Below are 14,517 nucleotides of genomic sequence, written 5' to 3' on the forward strand. Positions count from 1 at the left end.
CCGTGGATTGGGGAGACCACGCGTAGTTCTTGAACTCACTGAGATGGTGAATAAACACTCCCCTTCAATAGACTTTCTCATGGAAACCAGATCAAAAGAGAGCACTCTCAAAAATCTTCGGTCAAAACTGCACTTGGAAAACGTTCACATCGTCCCTCGGCACAACACTGGGGGCGGCCTAGCCCTGTATTGGAAGAACGGGACTAATCTCCATATTCTTGATTCTTCCCCCATCACACATAGACGCAGTAGTTAATCCAGGAGTGGATGACGCCTGGCGGTTCACCGGTTTCTACGGAAACCCGGTAACTGTTAACCGGGAACACTCTTGGACACTACTTAAGCATTTATGCCTCAAGTTGGATCTTCCTTGGCTTTGTTTAGGAGACTTTAATGAAATCGTCAAGGCAGAAGAAAAAATAGGAGGAGCTCCTCGTAGGGAAAGGCAAATGACAGACTTCAGATCAGCACTTAACTTCTGTGAATTACGTGATTTGGGGTATGTTGGTTCTCCCTTTACATGGTGTAATAACCAATTTGATGGAGTGGTAACTTGGATAAGGTTGGACAGGGGAGTTGCTACAACGGCTTGGACACAACTTTTTCCCTCTGTCAGAGTTCACCATATTGCAGGTTCTCTATCGGATCATTGTCCCTTGTGGGTGTGCTCGGATGACGAAAATGTCAGATTTTACAAGAAAGGGAGACCTTTCCGCTTTGAGGCAGTTTGGATGACAGATGATCATTGCGAAGGTGTGATTAAAAATGCTTGGGAGGGGAATACCTTAGTCAACCCAATGGAAAGGCTAGTGAGGAAAGTAGATGCTTGTCGTTCCTCTCTCCAAACTTGGAGCAAACGCTCCTTTGGTAACATTCGTAGACTGCTGAATCAAAAGAAAAAGTTACTTGCTCAAGCCAAAGCATTGTTTATGTCTGTTAGGAATCATGATCATGTCAAAATCCTTCGAGGCAAGGTCTATGAGCTGATGGTTAAAGAAGACTGTTTATGGCACCAGAGGTCGAGGGTGGATTGGCTTAAGGCAGGGGACCTGAACACCAGCTATTTTCACAGCCGAGCAAATCAGAGAAATAGAAAAAATTTCATATCCAAGTTAGTGTTAGAAGACGGTACAATCATGGAGGAAGAACAAGGTATCGGGGAAGCCTTTGTGGGATATTTTTGCAATTTGTTCACCTTTGCATCCACTTCCAATTTCGACCCACTTCTTCAAGGAATTGAACTGAAGGTCACAGCCCAAATGAATGCAGAATTAATTCGGCCATTCTCTGCTCTCGAGGTGGAACAATCCTTGAAACAAATGAAGCCCTTGACTGCCCCTGGCCCAGACAGTATGCCCCCTCTTTTCTTTAAATCTTATTGGACCATTGTAGGAAATGATGTTATTGATGCAGCTTTATCTGTGTTGAATAATGGTGTAATGCTTGCAAATATAAATCATACTTTCATTTCTCTCATACCAAAAATTAATGCCCCAACCAACCCTAAAGACTTCCATCCCATTAGCCTTTGCAATGTCATATATAAAATTATATCCAAAACTATTGCAAATCGCCTCAAAAAGATCATTCCCAAACTTGTTTCTGAAACTCAAAGTGCCTTTATGTCCGAACGCCTTATCTCGGATAACATTCTCATTGCCTTTGAAACCTTACACCACCTTAAAAATAGAAGAAAGGGAAAGTCGGGTTTAATGGCTTTGAAACTAGACATGAGTAAAGCATATGACAGGGTTGAGTGGAACTTCCTAGAAAAAATCATGGAGCGTTTGGGTTTTGACAACAAATGGATTTCCCTTATAAGTTGCTGCATTAGAACTGTATCTTTTTCCATTTTGGTAAATGGCGAACCAAAAAAAAAAAAAAAAAGTACTAATAACATTCAATTTAAAAGTTTTATTTCAACCCAATGAAGTTCCACCTAAATTTTAAAATACACAATCTACCAACATAACCATTAGATTCTTTAATTTCTTAATTATATATATAATTGAAATTTAAATAAATAAATGAATAAAATTGTGTTTGTATTTTTTGAAAAATCCACCGGGAATAATACAGGGGATAAAACAAAAACAAAACATAGAAACCTACACAAGTTAGTTACCGCATCCTAAGCCCAGTTAGTTATACAAAAAACCCACTCAGTTAGATTATACCAAATTTTTTCATCTGAAACTTGTTAAGTCCTATACGAGACCGACCAACCTTAACAACAGCAACAACAACAACCACTGTTTCCATATTAAATTTATTATCCAAATTCAACTATGTTTATCAGTAACAGTGAAATAAGAAACAAATCCATGTGTTTAAAGCCAATTTAATCTCAGTTTAGCCAATCACATTTCACTGATAATTGATAAGCAACCAAAACCCTGTCACCTCCTTCCTTTGAGTAAAAAATTTGGAGCCCACAACAACAAAAGTCTCTGTCTCTCTCTCCCACCTAAATTTGTCACATACTACACTCTCCTCTGTACAGCTTTAAGCTCTCAGTGGCTTCCAATTTTCTTGGAGTTATCCCTGGAGCTGTTGTTTCTTTGAGTTATTATATCAGACTAAAAGGTATGCTACTTTCATAACCAGTTGGTGTTGTCCCTATGTTGTACCGTTTTGATGCTTCACTTGGTGATTTAAGGGTCATTCTGTTTCTGGGTTCTGGTTTAGCATTGGGTTTTTCTCATACCCATATGCCATTTTCTCTTTTGCATTACAATTTGATACATTATTCATTGGTTTGGGGGTCATTATTATTGTTGTGGGTTTTTGGTCTAGTCTGGGTTTAACCCTTGTGTTATTTTTTTATTATTTTAATTACATTTTATGTATTTGTATTTTTTTGCTGATCAATTAAAGTAGTAAGTATGACAAATGGCAGGAAAGAATATGTGTGGCCAACTCTGACTAGTCATTTGAGCATCCATAGCTGGCCCCAAATTCCTTTTTGTATATATGATTGTTGCATATGGGTATAATCTTGCTTTTGCATTAGTTAACTTGTTCCCTTCCTTCTTTGTTGAGCTGTTGTGAACTTTTTCTTGAGTGAGCCTTTGTTAGTTTGGTTCAAGGGAGCAATTTCTGAAAGGTCTCTTACTAAGTTTTTAGAATGACTTTTGCGATAATTTCTGGAAGTGCTTTTTGATTGATGTATAGAGCGTTGCTCCTTTTCTTGAGCCATGTAGAATTGTTTTCAAGTTAAGAATGAAAACTTCAGGCTACTGAACTTCCAGTGTATTCTTTGCATGTTCTGATTGTTTGTTTTGTGATGACCAGGTTTGGGAATGATGAGTGATTGGCAAAGGCACTTCAGTCCTGAATTCTAATTTTCAAGAATTAGATTTTACACTCCTCTAATATGGCAACTTGCATGTCGCCCTGTTCTATGCCATCTAGCACTCGAGTTTCAGTTGGAATGCTAGCCTCCCCAAGGGGGAGAATTCTAAAGGAATCTCAAATGTGTATGGCTAGTACCCTGAAGTTTGTTGACAGGAAGAGTAGTCTGTGGGGAACTTGCCAAAAGAATGCAGTGGAATTCTCTCGGTTTAAGTGCTCCGTTAATTCTCACAACATTAGCCCAAAGCACAGGAGAGACACTTTTTTGGATCTAAATCCTGAGGTCTCAGTGCTCAGAGGCGATGAAAATGTCAAGGAGAGCTTAAGAGAATCTTTCATTCCAAGTAACTACAATGAAGCCAATATCAAAGTTGTTGGTGTTGGGGGTGGTGGTTCTAATGCTGTTAATCGAATGTTAGAGAGTTCAATGAAGGGTGTGGAGTTTTGGATTGTTAACACAGATGTTCAAGCTATTAAAATGTCCCCGGTTTCCCCAGAGAATCGCTTACAAATTGGTCATGAACTTACTAGGGGTCTTGGCGCTGGTGGAAACCCAGATATAGGCATGAGTGCTGCCAATGAAAGCAAAGCGGCAATAGAGGAATCACTTCACGGTGCAGATATGGTCTTTGTAACGGTAGGTACACATTCTATTTCGCAATCTTTTGTTCGAAATTTTCACTATATAAAGGTAGATCCAGGAAGAGGATTTTATTTTTTGCTTTCCTCTGTTTGAAAAAAGAATAGTTGCTCAGCAGAAAAAAAAAAGATTTTTAATTGAGGTTTAGATGTGACCATGTTAATTGAGAATTTGCATAATTTTGTTGTGAGTGAAATTTTGGGGGAAAAGGAGACTGGTTGTATGATTGTATCCTTTCTTAGTCAAGGCCCCTCTAGTGGTGAAGGTTGAAAAATAGAACTTCACACAAATCATCAATAAAAACTTTCAAAACTAGGTATTGCTTTAGAAATTTCCATAAAACGTTAGAGAATTATCAGGGGCCTGAAGATGTAGAAGTTTAGTGGGATATCTGTTAAGCAACATCCAATTATATATCCTATTTATTGTGACCTGCTTGAGGAGGAAAGATATTACTTCATAAGAACTAGTGGGATGTAGGAATGCCAAAATGTATATAATGTGCATGTGTATGCTTAATGTTTGTGCCCTGAACATGTGATGTCTGTCTGAGTCAGGAGAATGGTCCAGGAACCCATCTTAAGGGCTCATCACTTCTTTGCTGTTTGCGGTTGGATTACACCTGCAGACCTGCCCTTGTCATTCAGGTGGCAGTGTTCCTGAGGTGTCTTGGTTGGACATTAGGGCTATGCTGGGAATGGATATTTGCCTTTCCTATCTTGTGCAATGCCTTCCTCTCTGGCTGTTTTTTTGGAAAATAGCAGGATCTGTCCCCAGGACGTGTGCTATCCTGAGCATGATGGCCGCTTATCTTTTATGGAGTCTACTATTTTCTAGCTGCAGCCTTCACTTTAATTAGTTTAATAGGTTACTTATTAGTTATTAGATGGATAACGCTTGCTTGAGGATGTACCATAAAGAAGTGTTGCAAATGAGTGCTAATCAATGAAGTTTTGCGCATAGAAAATGTGACATATTTTTGGCTATTTGATAAAGAAAGTTCGTGAGATTTTAGGGTTTTGATAGGTAAGAGGAAGTGCTTGAGGAAGAAGGATAAGAGAGAAATTAATGGTGCTGAGGGGTTCTTAGTTGTACCTATAATTTTCTAGGAGATTTTAGGGTTTTAGGTGTTTTGAGCATTCAGGCATGTTGACCTTCATGTGTTCTTCAAAATCCTAAAATCTCCTAGAAAATTATAGGTACAACTAATAACCAAAATACCCTTAATTTGCAGTGATTGCTGAAATTACTATTTTGCCCCTAATGCAAAATTGACCTTACCTTGTTAAATAAAAAGTTAAAACTCAAATTAAAAACTATTTTAACCCTAGGACACATATAATTATAGACCTTTAAAACCACAAATTTACTTCATTTAGACTTCATAGGTGGGTACCATAAAATAAGTCTTAAATAGACAAATTTGCAAAGTAATAACAAATTAATCTTCAGTGGAGGCATCACTTAACTATTACAAGAGAAGGGGATTCTTACCGTCTAATTGGATGCTTGAACTCTTCTTGATTTTCCCTTGTAGGGTACAGAGTAAAAAAAATATGAGAACGCACTGCTGGAAGTTCTGGGCAGTGGCTATTGTAAGGATTTTGGGATGTTAGGATGATGGCTTGGGGTGGAAAAGGTCAAGGGGCTAATTTTGGTGGAAAACTAAAAAGAAAAAAGGCTGGTTGTACCATAACTAAAACAATGCAGCAGTTTGGAGAATCAATAAAGGAGAGCATTGTGCCTTCAATCAAAAGGGTCATTACCTAGTAATGGTCTCACTTTATTGGGGTCATGAGAAGGATGGCTTTGGTTTGGACCTAAATTCAGCATTTCTTTTACATGAAGTGCTCACTTCCAAGACTCAAACCTACACACTTGCACTTGGAAGCCCAAGACTTTTACCATCACACTAGATAATGACATTGGGCCTTTCATAACGAAGCAAAAGTAGATTTAGGAAAAGGATTAAGGACTCTGCTGCTTTCTTTATCCAATACTCTTTTAAGTCTTGACATTGATGCTTTGCATTCCCTGATGGCAGCCTAGTCCTGTTACTTCTGTTGTTTGGTTTTGGTACACTTTTTTTAATTATGAATAAAATTGTAGGCTGGAATGGGAGGAGGAACTGGAACTGGTGGGGCTCCAGTAGTTGCGGGCATTGCAAAGTCCATGGGTATCTTGACTGTTGGTATTGTCACGACTCCATTCTCTTTTGAGGGGCGAAGGCGGGCAGTTCAAGCTCAGGAAGGAATTGCAGCTCTAAGAAACAATGTTGACACATTGATTGTTATTCCTAATGACAAGTTGTTGACTGCAGTTTCACAGTCAACCCCAGTAACAGAGGCATTCAATTTGGCTGATGACATACTTCGGCAGGGTGTTCGTGGCATCTCTGATATAATAACGGTATGGAATGTAAAATGAAATTGTTACATCAACTTTTATCTTTGGCTTCCTAGTAACATGTAACTTTTACAAAGATCTATATTAGGATTTCTAAAGAGGTAGAATTTGAACTGGCTTCAAATTGTTCGATATTCATAGCTTCTTGTAAAAAGCAAGATAGAGATTAGGTTGTGGATTTAAAATCCATTGGATGCATGCAATGGCAGAGCTAGGGGGTTCCAATGCCACCGCTGGCCCATGATCAATCATTCAAATTAAAATGTTCTGTTTGCCTCAATCATTCAAATTCAAATTACCTTCTCTTGACTGCTCTTTTGGCTTTAGAGGTTTTGTAACATCAGTTCCTTCTTTGGTCATATTTTGAAAATGCGATTCTAAAAATATATATATTTTTTGAATATGTGAATTATTATATTTTTGTCTTGATGGTGGTTGGTTACCTCAATTGCAGGTCCCAGGTCTGGTCAATGTTGATTTTGCCGATGTGCGGGCTATCATGAAAGATGCTGGTTCTTCTTTAATGGGGATAGGTACTGCAACTGGTAAGTTTAAAATTTTATGTTTTCACTTGGTCTAGCACGACTACTAGGAAAAGAGAAGTTAATATCTTATAAGGAAAGAGAGAAGAAAAGAGGAAAAGAAAAGACTATTAAAGTTGTTTAAGTTATTAGAATGAGAACATTAAGCATTATAATATTATATAATGAAGGATGCAGGCATGTTGAAGAAAAGCTAAGTTGCCATACAAGCATAAAGGAGGAACAACCAAACTAAAAGCAACCAAGAAAGAGTAAAAGAAAAGAACGACCTACAAGTACAAAAATTTTGGTCTTGTGACAAGTTATGGTAAATTGTAACAAAAGAAAAGGGACAAGTATTGTACAACGTTTTTGTACTTATTATGGAAAAAAAGAACTGAGTTACTGCTTGTGGGGTGTTCTTTTTCTTTCTCCTCCTTTTATAGTTTCATGAGCTTTTCTCATGATGCCTGCCACTTCTTTTACATTTTGCTTATGTTCTAGGCTTTTTTTTTGTTATATCATTCTAACCTGTAGCTGACAAACTGACCTTAGTCCCAGTGTCTGCATGCTCGGTGTTATGAATCTATCAATTGTTGTTGACCGCAGGGAAGACCAGGGCAAGAGATGCTGCATTGAATGCCATCCAGTCACCTTTGTTAGATATTGGAATAGAAAGAGCTACTGGAATTGTTTGGAATATAACTGGTGGAAATGATTTAACTTTATTTGAGGTGGGCCTTCTTTTAGGGTTGTGGTCAATTAATTGTAAAGAATTTGCAAACCTATCCATTGCAAAGGTTCTTTATTTTTTGTGTGCTTTTTTCCCTTTGGAAACCAGGGGGAGGGGGAGTGCCTGAATTTTTGGTTATGCCGGGCATTATCCCGTGCAGCTGAACTCTCTCTCACATGAACACACAAATTTGCACACACGAAGGTATCTTGTGCATCTAGCATATACATCATCTTTCTCATTACATGTAAGGCCTACACGGTTGTGGGACCCACATGTTGTGAGAGAGATCATGTATATATTGGATGCATGATATAATTATTGCTTGCACACACACACCCCTAATTAGGGTTATTACAAAACAGGAAGAAAAAAATTAGGGCTCAGACCTAATTGGGCTTACATTTAAGTATTGGTGCTGTGTGTCTAGGCGTTCATATTTTGTTTGATACCATACCTTGGAACACAGGTATAGCAAAATATTTTTTTGTCCTTCATCCTTTCTCCATCTGTATCTTCGGCCAGATGATGCATTTATGTAGTTGTGTAAAAAAAATTTGTACCTTGATTTTGTATGCTCAATTTGAATTGATCTCACTAGTTAAATGCAATGAAAAAAGTATATTTTAAGAGTATCTGAGGTAACTTGTAGTAAGGACTTTATTCTTCTCTGTTATATGGTCACAGATGTTGAAAATAGTATGTCTGACTGATATGTTCATACTCCTGTCATGTCCAACATGGGTAGTTCACTTTCTTTGAAGTGTCCATGTAACATATTGGCTAGTTGTGTAACTCCTGCCCTTCAATATGAAGTCACCTAAAAAGCTATTAGGAATTTTCTTTTCCTAATAACTGACCTTAAATATGAGGTTACACCCCTTCCTCCTATTTTCTCCATGTCTAGCCCTTCATATCATTAACTTTCTTATGGAGTTTTGAGTAAGGTCTTTTAGTGGAATTTCTTGAGCTATTTCTGTAAATAATTAGCGAGAGAGAAGAATAAGGCTTTTACCTTGAGCTGGGTCAATAAGAATAAATTTTTACTGTTACTGAATTTTTTGGGTGCATATAATGATGTGGATACTATACTTGTCATACTGGTTACAATATGCTGTAGCTAGCATCACACTTGCTTTTTATCTCATATTATGTGACAACCTTTGACCTTGGGTCACTTGTCAATTGCAGGTGAATGCTGCAGCAGAGGTTATATATGACCTAGTGGATCCCAGTGTAAACTTGATATTTGGAGCAGTGATAGATCAATCACTAAGTGGCCAGGTAAGTTTGGAAGGATTGGAAATATCAGGAGTGAATTTGTATTTATTTATTTATAATTATCCTTGTAGTTCAGACTCAAAAATTTCTTACAACTATATATATATATATATATATCTAGATTGCCTCCATTTCATTGGTTCTGAAATCTGAATGTACTTGTTGGTGGACTTCTAGCAAATCCATTGAAAAATTAGACATCCTTGGATGAACCTATGCTGACACGACTAATATAAAAAAATCCAATTTTTGTGAATCTTCTGGAACTTGATAAATTTAGTAGGATCCATAGTTGTGGTCATGCTATTGCATATAACATCAGTTAGATGAGAACAGGATATTTTGCTGTTATACTAGTGCATTATCATATCTTTTTATTGTTTGATAATATGATGCTTAATTGCTTATCATCATTGTTAGTGAAAGCATGATCAGTTGGCCTGACCATCTGTTTGACTGTTTCTTCTTACTTGTAATATTTCAAGAGTTCACCAAATATTATAGCTTTTGTGGCTTTATCAGTATAACTTCTTTTTCACCGCTTGACTTCTGAAAGTGCCTATTGGAAACATTGTTCATGACATGAAACAAGCATTCCTATATTGATCATAAAAAGTCTCAAGGAAAAAGTACTCTTTAAGGTAGGAGTTAGGACAAGAATTGAATTTTCACTTTGTGGCACAGGAATAGACTACTTTTTAAGGTAGGACTTACAATTCCTATGTACTACTTCTGGAGTATTGTTGCAAAAAGGATTATTCTATGAATTATGCGTCTATAGTCTCTGTTGTTTGTTACATACCATAAGCTCTAGTAAATGTAAGGTTTGTTAAGTGGGGTTAGAATTGCATTCAGAGAGACTAACGGTTAGTTTTGGATATTTTCTTGCTTATAGGTCAGCATAACTCTGATTGCCACTGGATTCAAACGCCAGGATGAAAGTGAAGGGAGGGTAGGTGCTCTCTCTCTCTCTCTCTCTCTCTTTATATATATGTGGTTTTACATTATTTCACTCTCTTTGTTTTGGTTAATGTAGAAACCTGAGGTTTCACGTGGTGATGGTTCCTTTGGGATCAATAGACGACCCTCTTCCACAGAAGGCAGTTTAGTGCAGATCCCTGAGTTCTTAAAGAAGAAGGGGCGATCTCGCTACCCGCAAGTCTAAGATTATTATTTTGTAATGTAAATATATCCATTTCATCTTATTCTTATCTTTTGGTTTGTCTTTCCTCCTCTTTCAAAAATTTAGTCTAAGAACCTAACATTTTGTTGCTAGCTGCAAGATTCAGCTTGCACCTTATCAATAAAAAGTGCGCTTTTTGATTGCTGCGGTATTTGCTCCTCTTTCAAAACTTCAGTCTAAGAACCTAACATTTTCTTGCTAGCTGCAAGATTCAGCTTGCATCTAATATCACATATTTCATTGGTAGTGCTCTAATATTTGCGTCGTTGTGATGTGTGTATATTGCAAGTTACATCTAATGTAAATTTTGTCAATGTTTGATTGCGAACATTTTGAAAAACTCTTAGATATATATGCCGAACATATAATCTATAAAATATTCATATATATTATATATTTGGAAGAAGAAACGTAGTATGAAAAACTCATGGATGATTATCAGACTCATTTATCAAAAAGGTATGTAGTCTCACAAGTCACGACTCAACACAAATTGTTGTGGTATTTTAATAAAAATCTTAGTAAAATAAAAATGGGAGCAATAAGTCAGATAAATGTGATAGTAAATATAACCCAATTGATGAAGTAGCTCTTTAGATATAATGAAGAACTTTAGTGTAGACTTCATATATAATAGTAAATGAACTGTTTGATAATATTTGAGAAAAGAAGGTAGATGATTTCTGAATTCTCAATTGAACGCATGGTGATTTGGGCACTCGTTTTTAGGCATATAATGCACTCACTTTTCAGCTTTCTCTAATGCCTATTTGGATTGAAGGTGAGGGAGAAAGAGTAAAGTAGAGTTGGTTAGAAATTCAAGAGGGAGGAGGAGCATAGTAAATTCATAAGGGAATGTGACCAATTTCCGGCCAACGCTACTCTATTCTCCTCTCTCTCCTTTATCCTTAATCCAAACTAGCCATTACAGCTAAGAAGTAAGGTCTTTTCCAAACTTCTTCCATAGGTTCTATTTTTGGAGTATAAAATGTGTCACGTCTTTCCCAAACTTCCTTCTGTGGGTTCTATTTTTGGAGTATAAAATGTATTATATTTTGTGGAATTTCTACCTAATAAATTTACATAAGGTATATAGAGGGTACCTACTAGCTAGGCTTATTATATCATAGAGATGACATACCATAACCTCAGCACCATCAATTTTACCAAGTTAGGGCAAATTGGTTTGTGCCTCAATTTTTGTCACTCACCACTCTACAAATATTCGACAACAAATTATAATTATTTTAAGTTATAATTTCTTATATTTTCTAACACTTTGAGACTGAGTTGGCTATGGAGTATATTGATGCTTTGTCCCATACAATTAATGCCTCCCCTCAAGCTGGAGATCTCAGCTATCCTTTTTGCAAAAAAATCTTCTTTTATCTTACCCTTCTAGATAGCTAACATATCTTAATTGAAGAAGATCCAACACATAAAAGCTCATAAATTAGGGCTAATGAAGAAAAACAAACATGTAAAAACTATGAGAAAGAGGGGAAATGATAATGATTAATGCATAAATTATTTTGCTTAATTGTTTTGTTGATACTCTTTATGTGATCAAGCTTAATAGTACTGGAAAACAAATGTGACCGTAGAAAACAGTGTTACCGTGATTCCAAAGATTGGCAAGGAGGTTTTTCACTCTTGGTTTTTATTCACAGGTAATTCGCAATGGCATCACTTGAATAGAAATTAGTGGACATCTTCTTGTTTGTGTGAGTGTGTGTGAGAGAGAGAGAAAATAAAAATTTATAATAAAACAGTCAAATATAATGCACATTCTTACCGGTCCACTCATTATTCAAAATTAATGGAAGTGTAATAGATGGGTCAATTAGTATAAAATTTTGGAGTAATGATTATCACACACTTGTTATTGCACATACCTCATACACATTCTTTTGAAATTATGTTTTTAAAATATTATTTTAATAGTGTGTACAATAGCGAAAGTTAACAAATTTTAACTAGAATTTTGAATTAAATTGATAGAAATCGTTTACATTCTATCCAAATCTTAAAATTTAAAAAAAAAAAAAAAAAATTAAGAACGAGGTTATACGTAGTCAGAAGTTTATAAATGAATGAAATTGAATATAATGAATAGATTATATAAACAATTCTATGAATTCACCAAATTGCACACCAATTTTATAACTTATTAACTTGCATAATTATGAGTAGTATCCATCATATTTCATTAATCACTTCTAGACCCACAAGTGAAGTAGTGGTAAAGTTTGGTGTAAATATATGTCTCTTGGCGGGCTGATAAAATTTTAAGGAATGGTTGTACTCTGACTTAGATTACATCATCACCTCGAAACTTAAAAGTATCTCTTTTTATTTTTGCTTTTTCTTTTTTCCCTAAAGCACATCCACGTCTTTTCGATGATAAATCAATTCCAAGGGACTCAATTGTCTCCACCTCAATGCCCCATGCACGATCAAAATACACAACCTCATTGGCCAAACCCGCAAAGTCAAAGTTTCACTAACTTTCTCCAAATTCATGTCCTCCTCACAAACCCTAGAGATCATAAATAGTCCAAAACTCTCACTCATCCACACTACCACACAAATTTGACACCAAAACCTAACATGAGACGTAGAGATTTCACATACCATTCAAACCTATATTCGCTACGTGTAGTATAAACCCAACACTCATTCCCTCAAGCAAGCTTGGTCTTTAAATACAAAACATATCTCCTATTAGCCTAGCTAAGCTGCCTTGGTATCCATATTCTCTCATTCATGGAAGAACAACAATCCAAGAGCATGGCTCAACGATTTTCTAGGAAACCCAGTTGCCGGATTCCATCATTTTCCTCTGAACCAAACAAGACCACTACTATGGGGCCTGAAAATTCAGTCAAGACTATTCACTATATTGCTTTGCATGGTTCTTCTTTGGCTTTGGCTCCTGTGGAGCATAATCTAGATTCCATTGCTGAACCTGAGGCAATATTGCAAAGAGAATCAGGACGAGAGAGACTGAAGAGGCATCGAGAAGAGGTGGCTGGAAGGGTTTTGATACCTGATACATGGGGTCAAGAGGGTTTGCTCAAGGACTGGATCGATTATTCTTCTTTCGACAACTTGTTAGCCCCCAATGGAATCATGTCAGCTCGTGAATCACTCATTTCACAAGGAGGTCGAGGAAGTTCTCAACGTATGAGGATCGAGGGTAGGTGTTGAACTCTATCTTTCAGATCGGATTCATGTTAGAACTCAGATCTAAGAAATAAAATATTAACCCGAAAATTGAGACTCTCCCAAGAGGATCTAGTTGTTGTAATAACAATATCTGTGATACTGTGAACATAAATTAATTTCCTTCTTTTTTTTATGAATTATATTAAATAAATTCTACTATGTGATGTTGTCTTGTTCAAGTAATTATAATATAGCACCTTTTTTTTGGTTTGAAGTAATTATATATATTTTTTGTTGAGTATAGAGTTTTTCTTCTTTTGGCAAGTGTTAACTATTAACTAGGAAGAAATTGTTATTTGTTTAATTAGAGATTTTATGTGTAAAAATATTTGTTCAAACTTCAAACCAACTAGCTGGGAATTGGAATGAGCATAACCCACTCTTAAGTCTTAACTCATAACATTAGATTTTTTAAAAATATAATAGAAGCACTTAAATATTAGGTCGTGGATTTGTGCACGAGAATAAGGTGTAAATTTACTAGACAATTGAATTCAACCAGAAAGGAAAAGTAATTGTGTTTTTGTATCATTTAGAGAGAGTTATAAAAAATTTAAAAATAAAATGTATCATTTAAAAGAGGAGCATGTGGCAGATGGAAGATTCTAGTCTAGGGAGAAGATTAAAAACAAGGATGAAAGAAAAATTAATTCCAAAAACTTTAATTAATTATGTAAACAAACCTCATTGGTCATATAAAATATGATATGATTATAAACTAAAATTTATTTTTGATGCCCAATGTCAATCTACTCTATTTTATTGACAATCTTTCATAATTTTTATTATTATTATTTATATTATTCATATTTTCAAATCATTGAAAGATTTATATTTATAATTATTTATCTTTTTTTATGTCATTGAAAGATAAGTATTATATATGCACTTTTGTTTATTTTAATATATCGATTCTACTTTTTCAGTCAAAAAAAGAAAGATAATTATTAAGCTCAATTTGATTATGGCCAAACTATACTTTTAGTTACTGAAATTTATCCATTAAAAAAAAAAAAATCAAAATTTAGTCCAGATTTGATTTTTCTTCCCTTAAATTTAGAAATTTACCTTTCTAGTTTTAAAATTTTTAAAAATATATCAATTTTCATTTTTCACCCACAATGATTAAAGAAATTACATAACTTAACTAAATGCTTATATGGTAGCGAAG

At 35.6% G+C, this 14,517-nt stretch overlaps 1 protein-coding gene across 3 annotated transcripts; it reads left to right on the forward strand.

The window, feature by feature from the left end:
- Nucleotides 1-2,230: 2,230 nt before the first annotated feature.
- Nucleotides 2,231-10,269, forward strand: LOC111986767 (cell division protein FtsZ homolog 2-2, chloroplastic). Of its 3 annotated transcripts, none has more exons than XM_024018447.2 (8): nt 2,231-2,586; nt 3,295-3,991; nt 6,104-6,403; nt 6,855-6,945; nt 7,531-7,655; nt 8,846-8,938; nt 9,831-9,887; nt 9,972-10,269. In XM_024018447.2, the coding sequence occupies exons 2-8, from the start codon at nt 3,377-3,379 to the stop codon at nt 10,098-10,100; spliced, it is 1,410 nt and encodes a 469-aa protein (XP_023874215.1). In that variant the 5' UTR covers nt 2,231-2,586; nt 3,295-3,376; the 3' UTR covers nt 10,101-10,269. The 3 variants fall into 3 exon arrangements, with proteins under 3 accessions (XP_023874215.1, XP_023874214.1, XP_023874216.1); XM_024018446.2 differs by lacking the exon at nt 2,231-2,586 and adding an exon at nt 3,002-3,106; XM_024018448.2 differs by lacking the exon at nt 2,231-2,586 and adding an exon at nt 3,152-3,215.
- Nucleotides 10,270-14,517: the final 4,248 nt, after the last annotated feature.

The sequence above is a fragment of the Quercus suber genome, unplaced genomic scaffold (assembly GCF_002906115.3).
Source record: "Quercus suber isolate HL8 unplaced genomic scaffold, Cork oak 2.0 scaffold_497, whole genome shotgun sequence".
Lineage (NCBI taxonomy): Eukaryota > Viridiplantae > Streptophyta > Magnoliopsida > Fagales > Fagaceae > Quercus > Quercus suber.

What these genes read in the sequence shown, in the direction of transcription:
- LOC111986767 (XM_024018447.2), top strand. Translation starts at nt 3,377, where the DNA reads ATGGCAACTTGCATGTCGCCCTGTTCTATGCCATCTAGCACTCGAGTT. An exon ending in GCATCTCTGATATAATAACG is followed by an intron (nt 6,404 to 6,854) that starts GTATGGAATGTA and finishes CCTCAATTGCAG; the next exon opens with GTCCCAGGTCTGGTCAATGT. An exon ending in ATGATTTAACTTTATTTGAG is followed by an intron (nt 7,656 to 8,845) that starts GTGGGCCTTCTT and finishes TGTCAATTGCAG; the next exon opens with GTGAATGCTGCAGCAGAGGT.